The 22,377-nt window shown below is 45.6% G+C and overlaps 1 protein-coding gene across 1 annotated transcript; it reads left to right on the top strand.

Annotated features, from left to right (window-relative positions):
• The first annotated feature begins 534 nt into the window (after positions 1-534).
• DACT2 (dishevelled binding antagonist of beta catenin 2) lies at positions 535-16,321 on the top strand. The gene is made up of 4 exons (XM_035110561.2): positions 535-870; positions 11,734-11,866; positions 12,513-12,797; positions 13,911-16,321. The coding sequence occupies exons 1-4, from the start codon at positions 631-633 to the stop codon at positions 15,692-15,694; spliced, it is 2,442 nt and encodes an 813-aa protein (XP_034966452.1). The 5' UTR covers positions 535-630; the 3' UTR covers positions 15,695-16,321.
• Positions 16,322-22,377: the final 6,056 nt, after the last annotated feature.

Genomic DNA, 22,377 nt, shown 5'->3' with positions numbered 1-22,377 from the left:
CCATCACGGGGATTCGAACCGCCGACCTTCCGATCAGCAAGCCCAAGAGGCTCAGTGGTTTAGACCACAGCGCCACCAGCAATTATCACCCCCTGACGCCATTTTTACAATCTAAAACCAGGACACGTCAGGGATTTTCCTGACCTGTAGCAAGCCTGAGCATGCCTACTGGGCAGGAAGCCCCCAAGGAGTGCAGCAACGCATCCTTCCTAGCAGGTGTCATTGACTCAGGATCGCAGCCTGAATTCACCGGCCACGTGGTGGGGTGGGGATGGTCGGGAAAAAATTGCGCATGCACGCCCATGCTTGGGGAAAGCGGCGATCCACATGCCGTCTAGACCCCGGGTTGAACCTTCCCAGCCTGGGGGGCGGGGCTTGCGGCAGGGAATGAATGAGCTCTAGTCGCGATTGGCTGCTCCGGCGCCTCGGCTCGCTCGGCGTTGGCTCTGCGTCTGCCCCGCGTCGGGGAGGGCGCTGAACTGCAGCTTGGCCGCGCGCCCTCCCCCCTCGGCCGCCGCAGCGCCTGCTCGGCTGCATTCGCTCGGCTGGCGGTGGAGGGAGAGGGTAGCGCCTGCCTGGGCTCCGCCTCGCTCGTTCCGGCGTGGCCTGTGGCTCGGACGGCGTTGGAAGATGCTCCTAGGGAGGTCAGCACAGCAGCAGCAGCAGCGGCCGGCCGGCTGGGACCGCTGCCGGGTAGGCGAGAGGCTGCAAGCCGCCCTGGCCGGCCTCCAGGAGCTGCAGGTGCTGCGAGAGAAGCAGCGGGCGCTGGTGAGCGGGGCGCTGGCCGAGCAGCCGACAGCCGACGGCAGGCAGGCGCGCAGCAAGGAGCGGCGCCTCGAAGCCACCCTGAGCGCCTTGAAGGAGCAACTGGTAAGGGGTCTCCCGCCGGCGAGGGGGTCTGGCCGTTGCGCCACAACTGCGGCGGGGGACCACTGGAGAGCGGGGATCCCTTGGTGGATCCAGGCGCCGGGGATCCTCCAGGGCTCCCTCCTTTGCATGCAGAAGAGTCCCCTTCCTCCTCTTTCCAGGTAGGAGCGGGACAGAATCCTGCCTGGAACTGCGGAGAGCTTCTGCCAGTCAGTGTAAGCCGTGCTAGGTTAGAATCCTAAAAGTTGGAAGGGACCTCGAGGATCATCTAATTCCGTGGTTCCCAACGTGGGGCAATTAGATTTTTAAGGGGGGCAATTCGAGAATGAGTTCTGAACAGTGAATGGCCTTTTAGGCATCTTCCACCGTGAATCAGACTTTTTGAATAATAAGAACTACCGGTATATGTCGCAAGAGGGGGGCATCAGGATTTTAGAGATGCTTAGGTGGGGCATGGCAAAAAAAAATGGTTTGGATCCACTGATGTAGTCCAGCCGCCTGCAATGCAGCTAGCTCATGCAGGGAATCGAAACCCCGCGACCTTTGCATCACGCTCTAACCAACTGAACTATGAACCACGTTAATTGGACCGGTGGTCATACCGGTACTTTGTTGGTACCTCTGGCCGGGCCCCCACTCAGGTTACCAGTCACAGATTTATTCTATTTAAATCTTGTGATGAGTGAATTTATTCTCACTAAATGGTTCCATTGCAGTTCTGGAGCCATCAACAAGTCTATTATCTGCTGGCTGCATGATGGCAGAATTATTTCATTCATGCTTGGGCAAACTGCTGCTTTAGGGGCTTTTTTTAAGGGACAGCCTACATTGGCGAAGTAAATCTGTCCTGGAGCAGAGCCTCATTATGATCTGCTTTCCCCCTAACTATACACACACCCTAGTTTCACAATTTAAGGGCTGATCCCTTAATTTAGGTTTTATCTATTTAATCTTTCGTTTCCACTAGAGAATCTATGGAGGATGGTGGTTTGAAGGGTGATGGCTGAGAGTGCACAAGTTAATTGAAGAGATCCATAAAAAAAAAGGTTCAAAGACTGTCTGGTACATCGTAAAATAGTAATGAATAGTTTGGGTTTTTTAAAATGCAGCATTCAGGGCTGTGTTGTTTCAAGGTCTGAGAAAGGGTATGTCTGTATGTATGCATTTGATGTAAAGAATAACCATTCTGTGAAACAGGGATGTATGATAAGGAACAATTACTTAATTAAGGAATCGATCTCTTAAAATTACAGACATAACAACCCTGAACCAGTCCGTGTTATCTTCTTCCTTAAATCTAAGAGGTGTTTCAGATGCTGCGCTTTCCCAGTTACATTTGTAACATTTGTATTGACAGTTTCCATAGGCAGTTGCCACATTTAACAAACTTTCTTGCTTTTTTGGATGTAACAGCTAAAGCTGCTAATACATTTCCATTAGTGGCTACATGTTTTGACTAGGCTCTTATATACTTGTCAGTGAGAAACTTCTTATGGGTAAGTGCACTTGGAGGCTGAATTGCCTTTGATCTGCTCCACCCATTACCTGATGTCTTACTATTTTGTTTTTTAAGCCTCAGCCTCTCAATCCATGGAAGTAAGTCCTATTGACTTACTTTATTGGAACTTACTTCTGAGTAAGCACACTTCAGATCATCCTACACAGTCCTAAAAAAACAAAAAAAATGCCATATCAGTTGCAAGGTCTCAATGAATAAATTCACTGAAATGTCATGGAATCTGTGAAGAACTTAAATTTCTGGTATAGTGCACTAAATTTCTGGTGGGTGGGAATTTCGTTTTGATGCCATTCTTTAAACGAGGCTGAAATAATAAATGTGTGACCCTGTGATTAAATACCATTGACTTGGGGACTTTTGATTTTTGGGTTTGACTTGGTTTTTTTTTTAATAAAGCATATTCTTGAGTGTCTTAAGATTGGTATTTGAATAAATTCAAGAACTTGTTTTGCTATTAACTGGAAATGTAGAGAGAAATTCACATCATTCTGAAATGGCAGATCTGCAATACCTGTAAATGGCATCCTTCATCTCACCTTTGGAAGAAAAGGGGTGCAAAAACTTTGCCACTGGAAGTATCACTTGACAGGCTGAGTGGATGCTGCTCATTTAATATATTTCAGTCCACTTGGAAATATTACAAAATAATAAAAAGACAGTCATGGTTTGCAAAGAGCAGGAAGGGGATTAGTAGCGATCTGGACAAACTTCCTAGATTGTGGATGGAATAATGTATGGGGAACCTTTGTCCCTCCAGATGTTGCTAAGCTACAGTTCTCATCTGAGGGCTAGCTTATTGGAGCTCAGGAAGTTGTAGTTTAGCAATATTTGAGGGACTAAGGTTCTCCATGATCTAGGGCCCATCCTTCTATAACAGGCACCCCCAAACTTCGGCCCTCCAGATGTTTTGGATTACAATTCCCATCTTCCCCAACCACTGATCCTGTTAGCTAGGGATCATGGGAGTTGTAGGCCAAAACATCTGGAGGGCTGCAGTTTGGGGATGCCTGTTCTACGGTATACCGTTGGCTATTCTGGCTGGGAATGTTGGAGTCCAACAACATCCAGAGGACCACACATTCTGCATCCCAGGCACACGATGACCAACTTATTCAAAGGAAGAAGAAAAAGCAACACAAAGCAATTACTATTTACTTTTCCTTCAGTTTAAGCCATGCACATTTCAACTGTGCTGTATAGCAGATTGGATAATAGTGCAGATTGGATAAATATCATTTTTATCTTTCAAAAGTTGGTTGGCAGTAGGCTCAGGAGAGACAAGCACAAATGTACTTCTTCACTCAATGTGTATTACTTCGTGGAATTGACTGTCACAAGATGCGATGTCGTTGGCTTAGAGATGACTTTCAAAACCCATCACCTGTTCTGATTACAACTAGCACAAACATCCGGTGTTGTAATAACAAAGACTAGAACAGCTCAGGAAATCTTTTCAGCATGATGATTCAGTGAAATATAGTGGCTAGAGCAGACTTTGGCAGCCAGGTGCCCTCAGCTGTTTTGAACCATAGCTTCCATCCAAAATATCATACGGGTGCCAAATTGGTGGAGGCTGGGGTAGACTGTTGAGTTTAGATGCAGGCAAGCCGACTTTTCTCTGTGGTCTGCTTCACACATTATTTTGATACAGGTTTAGGCCTGGTTACGGAAAAAGTGTACACCAAAATTTGTAAATGGTGGATATGGCAAAATCTCTTGCAAACTATCCATCACACAAGTACATTTGTTGGAGAGTTGTAATTGATTGCAGTCAAGTAAACACCCAGTGGTAAATCTAGGCCTGTGCTTGCAGCCATTTGAGAATTTTGATCAAGTATTTCTCAGCCTTATTCTGGGGCGAAAAATGCCTTTGTAAGGAAAGAACAGAATACAAATGTAACACAGATAGGTAAAACAATATGTTGCACATTATGAAGGGTCCACCAATAAAAAAAGTTCCACAGTGAAAAAGCTCTGGCAGAAACCAAGTTTGCTTTGAGGCAAGCTTTCTGTCCAGACTCAAATGCAACAGTGAGTCAGACCAGAAGTATGAAAGGAAGCCCACCCCTTTACAAGAGGACATTCAAGTTTACTAGCTCATGTATGGTTCCTAGCTTTTTCCTTCTCTTTTTTTCCTGTCTGAAGTCACACTTGCATAACTGAGCTTCACATGCTGCAGACCTCAAAATCTGAATGGCTTATTCATAGGTGAAGAGGCTAATAGTCATTAACTGGCACTACCTATTAAACTGATTAAATTTATATCCAACCCTTCCTCCCATAGGGTGGTATCACACCAACAATACATTAGAGACTTTCTGGCACACTAACTTCTTGCCACACTACATTGTGCCGGGTTTCAAATATCTCCCTCTATACCACAGGTAGGCAAACTAAGGCCCCAGGGCCAGATCCAGCCCAATCACCTTCTAAATCCGGCCCGCGGATGGTCCAGGAATCAGCATGAGTAGAATGTGTCCTTTTATTTAAAATGCATCTCTGGGTTATTTGTGGGGCATAGGAATTCTTTCAAAAAAATTTTCAAAATATAGTCAGCCCCCCCCCCCCGCAAGGTCTGAGGGACAGTGGACCGCCCCCTGCTGAAAAAGTTTGCTGATCCCTGCTATATTTCTGGAAGAAAAATTGTTGTCATGCTGCAGTTTGCACGGCTGCCAACAGGTGGCCGCATCAACCACACCAACCACACTATAGCCTGAGACCGGCAAGCTGCCCAGGCAAGCTGCTGAGGAAGGAACACTGTTTGAAGGAGGACAGAAGGCATTTTTCTGAAGCCTCACCCCCCCCCAATTAAATATCACTAGAGTGGTGTTTAAAGGAGGCTGGCAAGTGCTTCAGAGAGTGGTTTGGCAAAGCTGCTCTCTAAAGTGTACCCCCCCCATCAAGCATCATTGTTTAAAGGAGGGAGGGAGGAGCTTTAGAGAGCCTTTGGGGATATATATTCTGTGTGAAATGAACTTAGAAAACTTCCAGCAGTCATGTGGGTCCTTTGGGGTGGGGTAAGCCACAAATAAACACCTTGTAGTTTATTTGCTAGAAACTAGTCTGAATGACTGCTGGAAGAGTCTCCATGTTTTTCATTACTCATGCAAAAAGGTCTCATGTTGCACCAAAACATGGCCAAACCTTAATTGTCTGCAAAACACCTCCTCCATGCCACCATAAACTATTACAAAGTGCACATGTGATTCACTGCCCCCCCAGATCATCTGTTTCTCTTCCCCCACACCTTGCACTTTGTTTTGCTTTGGTTTTGCTCAATATCCAGCTTGATGCATTGTTCTTAAGTCCAAAGCTTGCTTCCATCTTGTGACTTTTCAGTCAGCCCAAATAAAACCGGCATGTTGCTGTTACTCCATATAGTTTAGCAATGTTTATTTTTGCATCCGTTGCCCTCCAAATTAAAACAAGCATGTGAGGGAATTATTTTTTTTGTACCGCCTACATCCACTGTTGAAATAGATGGCATGATCAAAGAATTTGTGTGACATCAACTTCTTTTTTTAACCCCTGTGCATTTTTTTGTGTGGAGTGGCAAATATATATTAGGACTGGAATTCGTTTCTTGGGTGGGGGAATAATGCAATCAAAATGTTATAGACTTTAATCTCTCCAGTACTGGCAATTACACACTTCAGTAAACTCTTGAGTTAATTCTGGTCTCCCCTGCCCCCTCCTCCTTATTGGTGTTAGACTTGGCCATCAGTTATCAATCAGGTGTGAAAACACAAAGGGTATTCACTAACTGTAGGCAGCTTTATCAGAAGGCATCTCAGAGTGAAAATTGGCTTTAACCTTCAGGGGCTGCTTAAGCCCCACTTGTGAAACATTGCAGCAAGCATATCTTGATTAGAGTCCAAATGGCAGCACAAGTCTACTGCCAACCACTTGATTACCTGTCATTGATAATGTTAACTAATGACTCCACTTTATTTTATGGAAGCCCAAAGAGAATATGATTTAAAACATTTTTTGGCTTGCTCAAGGCCAACAGGTTAATAGAAACACCCAGTGACCTCTGACCAAAGCAATCCATTCCTATTTGTGCTGTAAGAGTTCATTTGTATGTGCGTTTTGTTCCCAGTAAGACTTGAAAATGGAGGATTAGCTTATCAAGATATGGCAGACACTTGACCAAGGTTTAAAACAGGGTAAAAAAGAGAGTTCTGCATTGGTCATAAGGAATGGGTTGAGTCATTTTATCATAGGGATAGTAGTAGCATGTGGTGTTTGGGGAGGAAACTGCTGCATTCTTGGCTATCCAAACCAGTTTTGACATAGCTAGCAACATCTGGAACTCTGGATGTGTAAATGGTATCTTTTTTACAAATTTGCATTCAGCCCATCCAGAGTGAACTTACTCAGAAGTAAGTTCCAATGAGCTCAGAGGCACTTGCTTCAACAGGATCTAGAGCAGGATCCACAAACTCTGCCCTCCAGCTGTTTTGAGACTACAATTCCCATCATCCCTGACCGCTGGTCCTGTTAGCTAGGGATGATGTAGTCCCAAAACAGCTGTTGTAGTCCTAAAACAGCTGGAGGGCCGAGTTTGGGGATGCCTGATCTAGAGTACCCAATCTCCATATCACTTACCACTTCCTGTTCTGCCCTAGCCTGGATAGCTCTGTTGGTTAGAGCATGGTGCTGATAATGCCAAGGCTGTACATGAGGGACTTGCCCCAGAAGCGCATAGGCATCCAGCACAGTTATCTCAGAAATAGGTGCTACATTATCCTCCCCAGTTGTGCCTCTTAGCAATTTTGCAGCTGCATTCCACATGGAAGGTTACCAGAATGCAGATTGTGGTCACCAAGTCTTCTCTTTCCAGGAAGGGCTGTAGGTAGCAAACCAGCTGCAGCTGGAAAGAGCGACTCCTTGCCACTGATGCCACCTAGGCTGGACCAAGCTGGACCAAGGAGCCTGAGTTAAGGGCCTGCCCTTTCAAAGGGAGTGTGACCCTGTCCAAGTCTGGCCATCTCCTCATCTCCCTGACCTAAAAACTTAATGCATGCAATGCCTTTCATCTCTTTATAGGTTCTGTTTAGGTTTATTGGCCTTCATTCAATTCTAGCCCATTGCTGCCTCCAAGTATCCGTCAAGAGAGCCTGAGTGGCCTCTGCTGATTCAGATGGAAAGCAGAGCTGGGATCATCAGTGTACTGAAGACACCCCACTCCAAATCCCCTAATGACCACTCCCAACTGCACACGGGGTCTCGCTACACATCACCAGGAACTCATCTGCTTCCTCAATGGCATGGTGGAGATAGTCTTCATCTTTTTTCCTCTTTGCTGCCCTGCAAAGCATTCTAGGACCAATCCACTTCATCCTCTGCCCCAAGCTGCAAAACATAGTCATGCCATAAGATTTTATCTCTGGTATCATCAGTATACTGATTACATCTCACTCCAAATGTCCTGGTGACATCTCCCAGCAGGTTAATATAGAATAGATGTTCAATAACAGGGGTGACAGAATGGAGTCCCATGGGCTGCTGTTCCTACTGCAGGGCAGATCCCAGCAGGTGACAATGGAGGGCTACTGTTAACCACCATGGGAATTGACCTGCAGTGTCATACAGGAATCCATCCACAATGCATGCTTGACCCATGGAGCTGATGCAGAAGGATAACATGACTGATGGTGTCAAAAGCTGTTGCTGTGGGGTAGAGGTGAATCTACAGGGTCACACTTCTCCTGTCTGTCTCTTGGCAGAGGTCATCAATGTGTCTGAGGTCAGGGAAACCAAGTCATTTTCACTTCCATGTCCAGGTATGATGCTGGAGTGAAATGATAACCCCAGTGTTAGAAACTGAGATATGAAAGCTAGGAGCTTAAATAGCACCTTAAACCTAGGTTATGGATGCAACAAGAGAATGTCTAGGTGTGCTTTTTCATAATAAGAATTATTGTTGTTTAGTTGTGTCCAACTCTTCGTGACCCCATGGACCAGAGCACGCCAGGCACTCCTGTCTTATGCTGCCTCCCACAGTTTGGTCAAACTCATGTTCGTAGCTTTGAGAACACTGTCCAACCATCTTGTCCTCTGTCACCCCCTTCTTGTGCCCTCAATCTTTCCCAACATCAGGGTCTTTTCCAGGGAGTCTTCTCTTCACATGAGTGGCCAAAATATTGGAGCTTCAAGATCTGCCCTTCCAGTGAGCAGTCAGGGCTGATTTCCTTCAGAATGGATAGGTTTGATCTTCTTGCAGTCCATGGGACTCTCAAGAGTCTCCTCCAGCACCATAATTCAAAAGCATCAATTCTTCGGCGATCAGCCTTCTTTATGGTCCAGCAACATAACATATAACAAGAATACAAAGCTGAAAATGAACTGCAGCTAAAATATTATGTTCATTTTTCACATGGTCTAGTCCTTTCCCTGCCTACCCACCCCCCTAATATTTAACAACAGTTGTTCAACACTTCTGCATCCAGGGAGATCTAAAGAAAGGTGCATCACTATCTTCTTCAAAGCAAATGTCACTTTCCCCCTCTCACTGCAAGACATTAGTCTAGCTTGTGCTGATGGAACAATTGCCAAAGTGCTACGATGAATTCCTCCCATTGATCTGTGGTGATTCCCTTATGGTAGGCATGTCCAACTCCCAAGAGACTGCGATCTGCTCCCACTATAACAAAAAAACTGGCAGTGATCTAACCTTTGGATTGACCAAAGTTGTTGAGTTTTTTGGGTGGAAGCCAAAGTTGTTGAGCTATTATTATTATTATTATTATTTTATTTTCATCATCATTGAGCGATCAATCTGGATTACACAATAGAGCAGGATCAAGCAGGGATGCCCCACAATTGACCCGTACATCGCAATCAACTGGTTGAACATGCCAACCTTATGGGATTTCCAAAATATTTCATCCGTTCCTCTGATATTGGCCTACGAGTTGCATAAGAGTCCCACAGATTTTGCGCTTCGACTGTTTAAGTGTACCAGCTAATGCGATTTGAACAAATTTCTCCTTAGCAAAATTCCACTGGGGGCTAGCAGACTCCAGGATCATCGTAAAGAATTTCAAAGACCCAGATGGGTGATTGTAAGCAAACTTTGGTCTTATTAGCAGTTGGGAGTTAATGGGAAGCATTGAGTCTCCCAGCAACATGAGACCTACCTCACTCCCCATAATAGGAGACAATGGGGAAAGAGGAAAGGGTTAACCAGGCAAATATAAATCATTTTCTGTTGGTTAAAGTGCTGTAAAATTACAAACAGATCCTGGAGGTGCAATAAATTATCTTTGAATACCTGAGAGCCTTGTTGAACGCTTTGTGGCCTCTCTGCCATTAATCAGAAACCACAAAAGGAGGGATTGGCTGGCAAAACATTAATCATTAAGCAATTAATTCCAGCCATGGAAACAAAACTCTCGAGACTTCCTGCACGGGTGAGGCTAAGGGAAGCATAAAGTGTTTTCCCCGCCACCCCCCATGCAGGAAATTCAGAAAGGTAATGTGCAAGTATTAAATTGCCATCTTTCTATTTCAAATGTGAATGAGAACTGTCCCTTGTTTGAAATTTAATGAATCCAAACATTTTTGGAACAAGTTTTGTAGTGGACACAATACCCTGTAGTAAGGATGCTTTGGGAAGCTGTGCCTCGTGTACAACTGTCTGTGGGTGCTGAGAGAAGTATAGCATAACTTCATATTTATATTGGTAAAACTAAGATTGAAGTCCACCAGATGTGTGGCAAAGTCCTCTTTGCTTCTTGTGGATTGGGACAGATGACCAAACCAACGGGGCCTCTCCCTGAGGGATGCAATCTCAAGCTCTTTACAGATGCTACCACCATGTGAAGTTGGGCTGCTTGCACTGGACTCTCTCCGAGATCCCCGTCCATGCAGACTCCGCTCTCAGGCCTTCTGGTTTGGACTCCCACCAACCAGCACAATGATGGGGCATCACATCACCCCTCCTCCTTTTCATCAGCTTGTTTGTATGGGGAGGGGGAGATTTGCATCTGTTGCACTGGTGGATGGTCTAGGGCAGGCATGGCCAAACTTGGCCCTCCAGATGTTTTGGGACTACAACTCCCATCACATTTAGCTAACAGGACTAGTGTTCAGGCATGATGGGAATTGTAGTCCCAAAAACATCTGGAGGGCCAAGTTTGGCCATGCCTGGTATAGGACCTAGGCAGAGAGATTGCAGCCTTTCTTATCAGCACCACCTCAGTACAGTGGACGCTCGGGTGGCGAACGTGATCCATGCAGGAGGCACGTTCGTGCATGCATGGATTGCGATTTGGCACTTCTGCGCATGCGCAAAGTGCGATTTAGCACTTCTGTGCATGCACACGCCCCGAAACCCAGAAGTAACCCGTTCCGGTACTTCCGGGTTCGGCGCGGAGCACAACCCGAAAAGACGAAACCTGAAGCTGCTGTAACCCGAGGTATGACTGCAATTTGATATTTTTTAATTGCTGCTACAACAGCCAAATTGCTGGGGTTCACCAGAAAACACTTGAGGGAGAGTGAGGCCCATGGCCTTTAAGTTACCCGTCTCCACTAAGATACACACACACACACACACACACACACACACACACACACACACACACACGGTCTTAGTCATAAGAACGGAAACATAAGACAAGCCTGCTGGATCAGGCCAGTGACCCATCTAGTCCAGCATCCTGTTCTAACAGTGGCCAACCAGATGCCTGTGGAAGGCTCACAAGCAGGATCTGAGCACAGCAGGCTCTTTGGGATAGCCGTGTGCTACAGAAATGGCAACGCCTTTAACAATTCTATTCCTGAACTGTAAATCAAGAATGTGTCCATGTTTGAATGTACTTTGGGAGTCAAAAGACACTTTAAAACATATTTGTTTTTCAAGAAGTCAATACGTGAACAATGTTATTTTGTGTTACGAAGTCTTTTATCTAGAAATTTATTAAGTCAGTGTAATTGGATGCAATGCCATTTTGGCCCATTGACCTCTTCTGAAGTCGTTGAAAATTGCCCCATTGTATTTTGTTGGAAATTAAAAGGGCTCCAACGTGTTCAGATGAGGAAAAGACAAGTTAATTCATGGGTATGAAATTAACAGAATGTTTAGTGAGGCAAATAATCGGTTGCTGGTTTTTGCTGGTTTTGATGGAAGTTGTAGTCCAAAAACAGTGGGAGGCCCAAGTTTTGGAAACACTGCTCTAGTGTGTCTAGTTTGTTGGGGGTATGAGATCTTCCATGTGGCCATTCTGTGTGTATTGTTCCTCTGAAGGCGGGCTTTACCCTGAAAGATGACACAATTTGGTCTGGTCCCTTAGAACTTGTCTGAAAGTTTCTCTTTTTCACTCTCCCATTGCTAACAGTCACGTCTGAGGAGACAAGATGTTGGGTTGAAAGGTCACCTGGATCAGCTGGACCAACAAATTAGTGAACTGAAGTTGGATGTTGGCAAGACCTCTATTGAGTATCTTGACAGTGACAGCAGACCCAGCTCAGGTAATGTGAGAATTGACTGTTGAAGGACATCTATGTAGTTATTATTTAAACAACACTCTGCATCTAGATTTTCCACAGAAGACTGACCCTTCTGTAAAAAGAAAAACATGGGAGTGCTTCACTTGGGTTCAGGGCATAGCTGCCAAGTCTCCCGTTTTCCCCGGGAAAACCCCTTTTTTACTTACCTTTTCCCGGTGGTCCCCCGTATCACTTCATCTCCCGTTTTTCTCCGTTATTTTCTCCTGCTGGCGGCCATTTTTTTCTTTCCGATTTGCCCTTCTATGGGCAGCAAAAATGGCCGCCGCCAGCTTCAAAAGCCACATGTACGCATGTCCGGAAGTGCATAGACGTCACTTCCGGTGTTGGTGGCGGCCATTTTGGTGCCCATAGATGGGCGGAGCGACACCGGAAGTTGCGTCGGAGCACTTCCTGACATGCGCACAAGCGATTTTCGAAGCCGGCGGCGGCCATTTTGGGTGCCCATAGAAGGGCAAAGCGACACCAGACGTTACATCGACGCAACTTCCGGTGTCAAATGGCTGCCGGTCCCGGATTCTGCAGTCCGGAACTTGGAAGGTAAGGTTCAGGGTCATCCTGTACATGTGTTCTCTGTAATCCAGAAAGTGTCCTCTTTATCTCCTCACAGGCTTTTATGATCTGAGTGATGGCGGCTCCTGCTCCCTGTCCAATTCCTGTACATCAGTCTTCAGTGAATCCATCTCTTCTTCTCATGCCAGCCTCTTGCCAAGTTCCCAGCACCCCAAGACCCGTCTCAGCATCTTTGATTACCGCCCCAAATCTGCGGATGAAACCACAGTACACAACCAGTTCCAACAGCAGGGAGCCTACATGGGTGATGAATGCCGAATCAAAGCTTGCCCTGATATTTCTGGAACTCCTACCAGGTCCAGGCCAAGGCCTGTTTCCACAGGTAACTGCACAGACATCCCATTAAAACTTTCATATCACCTTGCATCTCCTCAGGCATGATGGTGGTGCTTTCCAGTTAAGTTGCTTTACACATTTATGTGGGAGGCATCAGGAGTTAATAGGACAAGTAATGTATAGTATATAGCATGAGTGAAACCATCCCTTAGCTGGTCTACATTCTTTTAACCCATCTTAATCATTCCTGTAGAATAATGAAAGCTGTGTACATGTACACACACACACACACACACACACACACACACACACCACACACGAGTAAAAAAAAAAGGAAGTCTAATACTGTGTTTCGTTTTCTGGTGTGTACATGTACACTCGCTCGCTCTCTCTCTCTCACACACACACACACACAAGTTAAAAAAATGGAAGTCTAATACTGTGTTTCGTTTTTCCCCCTGAAAGAACTTATTGGTGAGAACCATAATGGTGGGTGTAAGATGTAATGAGCTCTTGGGCATGTGTAGCTTTCTACCAGTGGGGTGCCTGAGGCTCTACAGGTGAAACTCTGAAAATTAGAATATCTTCAAAAAGTGCATTTATTTCAGTAATGCAACTTACTATTTTTATTTTTATTTTTACAAATGCTTTCTTTTGGAAATTCCACAGTAATAAAACAAATAGTTACAATAATACAAAAATAAACAAAAATAAACTTTGCTATTACATTTCATTAATTACATTCCATTTATAATTGACCCGCCTAACGACAAACAATTGCAATTACAACAAATAAAGGTTTGACATATCTTGCTTTGCATGTCATGCATCTATCTCATATATTGCTTTCACCTTTTAAGTTGCATTACTGAAATAAATGCACTTTTCGACGATATTCTAATTTTCCGAGTTTCACCTGTATTTAGATGTTTTATTAAGGACTCAGGAATCAGCTTTATGGCAAAGGAAGTGTTCAAGAAGTGAAATAAAGTTCAGCACTGCCATGTTTGGGTGCAATAAGATTTTGAGAGCTCCTCTCATTGCCCAGTAAAAAAATACTGAAGAGAAAAATGAGAAGGGGGTTTAGTCTTTGGTGTCTGAGACAGACTTTTGTTCTTACGTTGTTGACTACCTTTTTATAATTCTGTCCTCTTACCAGGTGACCTTGAGAGACTTGCCGTGGCAGATGCAGGATATCCTAAAGTACCTGACCCCAAATCCTTTCCTCTGGTCTCCCCCGGAGGGGAAATCCAGTTCTTCTGTGTGGACTCCAAATACCAGAGTGACTTGGTCTCCAAAAGCGGGAACGAAGTATATCCTTACCCTAGCCCTCTTCACGCTGTGGCTTTACAAAGTCCACTTTTTTCCCTGGTTGGGCCCCCGTCGGAAAAAGAGGCTCACCCCTTGCCTAACAAAGTTGCCCCTCACGCTGTTGGGCCCAGTTTGATTAGGACTCTGCCCGTTGCGGAGCCCAGGCCAGGAGGTTACATCAACAAACTGCTCCAGCTGACACGCTCGAGAGGAAACAATAAGGCGGATGCCGGTGAGAGGTGTCCAGCAAAGAGCCAGCCATTCACAATGCTCCAGAGGCTCATTATAATCCCCAGCCCTGGCGGAGTGAAAATTAACAGCAGTGGCAGCCAGATGGAAAAACAAGGGAGCTCGCTGCATAGTAACAAAGCGGAAGGGAAGCTGCGGAGGGGGATGCCTGAAGGGGAATGTGCCAAACAGCAGGGGACTCAGCACAGTGCAAATGTTGAGCAGGCGGCTGCCCCGGCCCATGCAGAGTCTCCGCTGGCTGTGAATGGCTGCTACTCTGCCAGTTCTTCAGCAAGGGATTCTCCTCTGACCGAAGCCAGAGAAAGCAGCCTGGAACGCAGCTCTTCCAGCTCCCAGCTTGGAACGGAGGATTCTAGCCTGAGCCCCGCAAACACAAATGTCGCTCCAACCAAGAAATCTCACAAGAAACCTGTCAAGGCAGGGGGCCACGACCTAGTGCCTCAGGGTGGCTTTGTTCATGCCAAATTTGTCCCCGCAGAATCCCATCAAGTCCGGGTCAGGTTTGCCAACTCTAAAACGAAGCCTGTGAAGGTGAAGAGGCGAAGCAGTGAGAAGGTGCCGAGGCCTGGGAAGCAGGCTTTCTTTGTGGAGAAGCCAAGGGGACTCCACCATGTTGCTCCCAGGCTGCCCGTTGAGTGGAGTCTGCCTCAGAGGCAGCTCAGAGGAAGGAACCTCATTCGGAGGCCTACTTTTGCTGGGGAAGCTACAGGGAGGTCTTGCTCGGAGTCCAGCCTGTACCCTGTGCCGTTCAGACTCCCTCAAGCGCCCTCTGGGCCTGAACTCTACCAGGCCAATGCCATGTATTCTCTCGAAGCGGCCTACATAGACACCACCAACAAGAAAAAGCAGCGCAAGTGGCAGTCTACGGTGGAAATCTCGACGAAAACCCAAGTGGCCAGCCTTTCGAGTGGCTTTGCCTTGGGGCCACCAAGGCAGTCGGCGCGGAGAGCAGGGATTACACGCTCTGTCACAATGAGGGCCCGTTCCAAGAACCGCCACCCCTTTCGCCCTGGCGCATATGCCAGAAGTGAGTCCGATCACTCTGAATACTCTGCAGAGTGTGCCTCCCTTTTCCACTCCACCATTGCGGAGACCAGTGAAGGGGAGGTCAGTGACTATACAGCCAACCGCTTTGGGGACAGCGAGTCCAGCGAAAGCGATTCAGAGGGCAGCAGCAATGGCAGCAGCCTGACTCTTGACTACGTCGATGAGCATGAACTGGTCTGGCCAGATTCTTCTCCCAGGCAGCCAGCAGCTGCTCCGACTTCATCCAAGTCTCTTCCGCCGATGCCCAAACTCTGTCGCATCAAAGCTTCAAAGGCCCTCAAGAAGAAGATTAGGAGATTCCAACCGGCCTCTCTGAAAGTGATGACCATGGTTTGAAGTGAGAGGGAGCATCTGTTTTGTCAGCTGCCTCTGTTTGCCAAACAAAGGAGGGGATTGAGACTTAAAAGGATTCTGTTAAGTGAAATGTGATGAAATCCCTAGATCGCCGGGAAAGGACCTTTTCTTATGTGCTAATGCCTTTATGGATGATACTGCTACTCTTTTCCTCTTTCTGTTTTCTTTTTCTTTTTCTCTTTGGTGTGTGTGTGTGTATGTGACTTGATACGCACCCCATTCTGATAGAGATGAAGGGTTTAGATGAGATGCACCCCCTTCAAACGGATCCTGTCTGATAGATATTTTGGGAAGCAGATATGCTGCCTGCAACACATGGAAGATTTCCCAAAGTTGCCACAGGAGAAGGGGAGAGAGCATTATTACTAAAGATAGCACTGCAGCTTCCTCTTCTTTTTGCTGAAGATAACTTTTTATTTTCAAGGGAATCTCCTAAAAATTCAGAAGCGCTCACTATATTGGCCTTCCCTAGCCTTGTATGCCCACCAGATGTTTCGAACATCAACTCCCAGCATCCCTAATCATTGGCCATGCTTGCTTCTGCTGATGGGAGTTGTAGTCCAAAACATCAGGAGGGCAACAGATTGGGGAAGTCGACATTACATGGTCACAGCTTGTGTGCTGTTTCCCCATAGCCATCCATTGCTAATATTGCTTACCCAGTAGCTCATCCATTTTTCTTTGAGATATGCCTATGGTAGCCAATCTGGTGCCCTTCGACTACAAATCCCATCATCCTAGGCAGATGTGAATTGTAATCCAGCATGTAAGGCACCATGTTGGCTATCACTTAAACATGGGGGTTAGGGTCAGGAAAAAAGTATGTTGCTCAGAGGAACGTGCCAGTATTGCTGTTTCCCATTTACAAATTCAACAGATTAAGCAAAATATAATAACCCTGACCATAACAGCTGTAATCTTTTTTCTATTAAGATGTTTGTGTGAGTGTTTTTAAAAAGTATATCTATGTGGGTCAACTGCATTCCGAACACTGTGTCACACACAGCGCATTAATAGCTGCTGTGGCCGAGAGCATAGCATCTCTCCTCTGATTTATTGCAGGCTCAATAAATGCTATGATGATCCACTACTCTAAACAGCTGTCTGGTTTCCTTGTGTTAAAAAGGTAGGGGGGGGGTCATTTAACTTAAAAAAAAAACATGTTCTGAAAGGAAAAGCATACTTTTCTTTTAAGGTGGCACAGAGCTGCTGACTATGGCTGTGATGGTGTACACACTTGCCTGGGGGTATGTCTCACTGAACTCAGTGGGACTTCCAAGTAGACGTGTCTAGGATCGCATTGTAAGTGACTGGAGGAAAACTACCCCATGTTGATTACAACTTCATTCACCTATTGCACAGCTGGAGCAGTGTGGCCAAGTTATTAAGTGAAGAAGAGTTTGGATTTGATATCCCGCTTTATCACTACCCGAAGGAGTTTCAAAGTGGCTAACAATCTCCTTTCCCTTCCTCCACCACAACAAACACTGTGAGGTGAGTGGGAGTGAGAGACTTCAAAGAAGTGTGACTAGCCCAAGGTCACCCCACAGCTGCATGTGGAGGAGCGGGGACGCGAACCCGGCCCCCCAGATTACCAGTCTACCGCTCTTAACCACTACACCACACTGGCTCTCAGTGAGTTGGAGGCTATATGACAAGGCACACTTCTTGGTCCATAACTAGCTGGTGCCATTAGTGCCCCTGCTGCCCGTACCAGCTGCTTTTTATGAAGGAAGGGGAAGGACCATAGCTCAGTGGTAGGGCATCTGCTTTGCATGTCAAAGGTCCCAGGTTCAATCTCCAAGTAGGGCTGGGGTAGAACCCTGTGTGAAATCCTGGAGAGCCACTGTTGTGTAGAGTAGATGATAACTGAGGTAGATGAACCAGTCATCTAAGTATAAGGCAGTTTCCTATGACCCTATGAATATTGCCACTGCCCCCAGAAGCAGCTTGGGCAGAAGACAAAATTCCTTCTGCATGCAGAACTCCCTGTGACAGGAGGCTGTCATGGCAATCAAGCTTGGTTGGCTTTAATTGAGGATTAGGTAAATTCATGGAGGAGGAGAGGGTTATGGATGACCACTAGCCAGGATGGTTATGCTGTCTGGAAACTACAGGAGGGGAGAGTCCTCTGGTGTTCAGATCCTGCTAGCTGGTTTCCCACAGGCGTCTGGTGGGCTACTGTGATCAGCAGCTGGCCTGTTGTCCCCCCCACTGACATGTGCTCCTAGTCCTCAGTACCCTGCTCCATAGCACTCCATCTGAGGACAATGGAGGATGACCCCTTCCTCCTCTGGTTTCTGGGGTGGCTGGATTAGATGCCCCAGTTTACGTCTGCCATGCAGAAAAAGACCAGCACAGAATTGGGGTGCTGAAGTGTTCTAATACGTAGTCAGTGGGGTGCAGCGCTTAATAGTGTCAGACTGGGACCTGGGAGAGACCAAGGTTTGAATCCCCACTCGGCCAGGAACTCACTGGGCAACCTCGGGCCTGGGCCAGTCAGTCAATCCCTGACTAACCTACCATGCTGTAGACATGATTATTTGAAAACTTGAACCGTCGGTGGGAAACCTTTTTCACTTGGCGGGAAATATCTCTTGAGAAACATTTCAGGAGCCACGTGCCCAAAGTGGTAGGGCTGAGCAAAAGTGGCCAAGGCACTTTTTCCTGCTTACAGTAGGCTGGTTTCCACACACACCTCGCTGTGCTCCATCTAGTCAACAAAGAAGCATGGTCAGAGTTCAAGGACACACGAAAAAGAAATAATTGCAACATTTAATAATATAAAATACCTTTTTGATATTTCATAAAATGGACAGTAGAAATGGCTAAGTTCACCATAGGTGACTGTGGAATATGCTGTTGTAGCAGAAGAAGAAGAGTTGATGTGGTGAAATGAAAGCCCGCCTTTGCGCAGAGATACATCCAACTCTTGCCAGAAGCAGAGAAGAAAGGTCTTTGGACCCTTGTGAGGGGAGGTTTGTGGTCATTCTGGGCAAAGGTCAGAAAACTGGAATGGTTATGGTTCTTTGGTTCTTCATCAAGGCAAAACTACATGTTACACAGTAGATCTGTGCTGGGGCAAGAGATCACTTTCTTCCCATCCTAATTTCCAAATTAAACTTGGCTCACTCTGGGCTGGGCTGCAACTATTTGGTTAGGTAAACTATGTGAGAGGAAGAAAGGCTACACAAACAGGATTCCCAATCCAGTTAACATCTACTCCATGTAAATTGGTGGAAAGCATTATTAAAAGGGAGAAGGGAGAATACTAAGCGTATGTCTTCCAGATGTTATTGTATCCTGAATGCCTTTCTGGGAACAGAATCTCCTAGATCAGTGGGTCCACATACCCCACCCAGGTATGGTCCATGGCACCAATCACCTTACAAAAACTACCATAAAAATATCAAAAGTAGGGGGTCCATGGCTTGGGCTTTTGAAAAACGGGGTCCATAGTACTAAGCAAGTTGGAAATCATGGCCCTAGGTGTGAGACTAGGGCAGCTATGTTAGTTTGCTACAATAAAAAGATCAAAAGGGCTTCTACACCTTAAAGACTGACACATTTCTTGGCTTAAGATTTTGTAGACTACTATCCACCAGATGCATGAAGTGTTGTTATGAGTTACAGGTATATATAATAATAATAATAATAATAATAATAATAATAATAATAATAATAATAATTTATATGCCCCCCCATCTGACTGGGTTATGCTAGCCACTCTGGGCAGCTTCCAAGATAGACATAGGCTGCATTCACAGAGCATTTTCACCACTTCCCCAACTGTTTAAATCCTGCATATCTGAGCTTCCAGGTGATGTAAAAGCTACTTTTGGGATATAGTGCAAGTTTGGTGACCTTTCCCACATTATTTACTTCCAGAAGGGGGAAAAAACTACTTTCAGATAACATGGAAATGAGCAACAAACTTGTGCTATATCTGCAACCAGATTTTTATGAAGGGGAATTTAAATAGTGAGGGCAGAATGAAATGTTTACAATCTCTTCCCTGCCCTGTGTATTTATGTACACACAGAGGGGGGGGGGACTTACAACTCAAACTAACACTTTATTCATCTGATGGTGTTATGTGTATTCCATGAAAGCTAGTTTTTTTGCCTTTAAGGTGCCACAAGACTTTCTGTTCTTTTCTCTTATATTTCAGCATAGCATACATCAAACTAATTTCGCTCAGGAAGCTCTGAAACTGATCTAGGGTTAAATTTCCACTCTGCCCTGGACTCATTAGATGATCTTATAAGTAAAGTAATTTATTTTAATGAAATTATCTCTCTGGGCATAAATGCACTCACAAACAGCTTTTAATCAGACAGAATGGAAAGGCAGTTTAATTGCCAGCCAATCCTCTAGTCTATAGACTTCCAAGAGGACCTAGCTTCTATCCATTTGAATATCTTAAAAGGATGTTAGAAAATGCAGCCAGTAATTAGCAATTCATTTATCTGTCTCACACCTAGGCAGCGACATGTTAGAGGTGAGAAATGTGCCACTTCTCCAGCCATTTCATTAACAAGTATATACGGTAGTTCAAATGCCCATGAAAGGCATAGCTGTTATCTTGCAGCTTCATTGCAAGGGATAACATCTATTGATCTAGCAGACAGAACTGAAGGTCATCTATCAGTTCAGTGTATCAGGTAGTTAAGTGATTCCTTTGCATAGGAGGCCCGCAACCCCGCTCCGAAATAAATACACAAACACAAGTATATTGGGTTAATGGGATAAATAAGGCCACAACTTTATTGGTTACAGATTTGAGCGATTTGGCTTAGGCCAGGGGTCGGTAACCTAAGGCCTGCTCAGGGACCCCCACCACCCTCTCAGTGGCTCCCGTGCGTTGTGCTAAACCAGCGCGGAGGAGAGCGGGGACCGCCTTCCACGACACTGGCCGGCTTTCCATTGGCTGCAGGAAGCTACTGCAGCCAATGGGAAGCTTGCACACGCTTCCTCCGTGCCGGAAGTATCATTTGCACATGCGTGCCCACGTGTGCACTCCAGCCCACCGCGGCTTCTGTGGGACCATGAACCAGCCCAAGCCACAAAAACTTTGCTGACCCCTGGCTTAGGCAATTGGGTGAAGCAAGACTGTATCCTGACTCTTGCCCGACTCTTGAAATAAAAGGTTAGACAAAATCCTGTCTCTTGCCAACATAAATCTCTGCACTAATGGAAGAAGTATGTTGTATACCCCACCTTATTTGCATCTATTACTAGCAGAGAGTGTCTGGTGCTGCCCTGGAATTTTTAGAAACCCAAACCTTTTCCTTAGACATTGTTATTTGTGATTTCAGACCTGTCACATACAAAAAGGGGTGAAGTCATACCAAAGTCATGCTTTGGTCTGCCATCTTGATTCAAAATGGTACCCGGCATTCCAATGTCAACAAAGACCACCCCCAACCTTGGAAGCCCTTGTGCCAAGTTTGGCAGCAATATCTCGAGAAGTAACTGAACCTACGCAAAAAAAAAGAAAGAGGGCAAAATCGTGCCAAAGTGGTATTTTGGTTCATCATCTTGTCAGTAGAGCATGAGACTTATTCTTGGGGTCATATGTTCGAGCCCCAACTTGAGCAAAAAAATCCTGCATTGTGGGGGTGGACTAGATGGTCCTCAGGGTCCCTTCCAACTCTACAATTCTATGTTTCTATGGAAACAGCATCTGGCATCCAAACATACTAACAAAAAGTGCTGCCCTCCCATGGGGAACCCTTGTTCTAAGTTTGATGATGATATTTCAAGAGACAGCTATACCCATAGAGAAAGGTAAAGGTAAAGGGACCCCTGACCATTAGGTCCAGTCGTGACCGACTCTGGGGTTGCGCGCTCATCTCGCATTATTGGCCGAGGGAGCCGGCGTACAGCTTCCAGGTCATGTGGCCAGCATGACAAAGCCGCTTCTTGGCAAACCAGGGCAGCACATGGAAACGCCGTTTACCTTCCCGCTGTAGCGGTTCCTATTTATCTACTTGCATTTTGACATGCTTTCAAACTGCTAGGTTGGCAGGAGCTGGGACCAAGCAACGAGAGCTCACCCCGTCACAGGGATTCGAACCACTGACCTTCTGATCAGCAAGCCCTAGGCTCAGTGGTTTAACCACAGCACCACCTGGGTCCCTATACCCATAGAGAACAAACACACAAATGGACAAGCCACTTTCCAAAATATATAGTGATAAAATTTCCAAAATAATAACATGAGACACTAGTCATAATCTGAATAAAGTGCAATTTCATATTTATATTTAAACACAACCTCTTTTTTTGCTTTAAAACCGTTGCTCTTGTATTTGGTTTGCTGTTACAGTACTTTATTTAGTAGACCAAATGTCGGAGGATCTTGAAGAACTTATTTATATGTGTGCCAGCAGAACTCAATACCCCCTCAAGTCTGAACTTGATACAATTTGTTTTATATGTTATATATCATTTTTTTCTCGCTGTCAGTTGCTACTTGCTCAGCATTTGTAATCAAGGATACAATCACCCTGGGCATAAATCTATTGAAGTCTGATGGTGCTGAAGTTGCTTACTAGTTCCTAGCTCCTTATTTGCACAGAAGTTTGAAACAATCAGATAACTTGGCAAATAAGGGTAGTATTCAGCTAGGTATAACCCAGAGTAGGTTTACTGAAATTCAT

This window comes from Zootoca vivipara, chromosome 3 (genome assembly GCF_963506605.1).
Source record: "Zootoca vivipara chromosome 3, rZooViv1.1, whole genome shotgun sequence".
Classification (NCBI taxonomy): Eukaryota; Metazoa; Chordata; class Lepidosauria; order Squamata; family Lacertidae; genus Zootoca; species Zootoca vivipara.
The sequence above is the reverse complement of the archived record's forward strand: the minus strand, read 5'-3'. Positions and strand labels throughout refer to the sequence as shown.

Bases quoted from the DNA above. Each gene is read 5' to 3' on its own strand.
- DACT2 (XM_035110561.2), top strand. From the start codon at position 631: ATGCTCCTAGGGAGGTCAGCACAGCAGCAGCAGCAGCGGCCGGCCGGC. The intron at 871-11,733 runs GTAAGGGGTCTC...CATTGCTAACAG, and splicing joins GCGCCTTGAAGGAGCAACTG to TCACGTCTGAGGAGACAAGA. The intron at 12,798-13,910 runs GTAACTGCACAG...TCCTCTTACCAG, and splicing joins GCCAAGGCCTGTTTCCACAG to GTGACCTTGAGAGACTTGCC.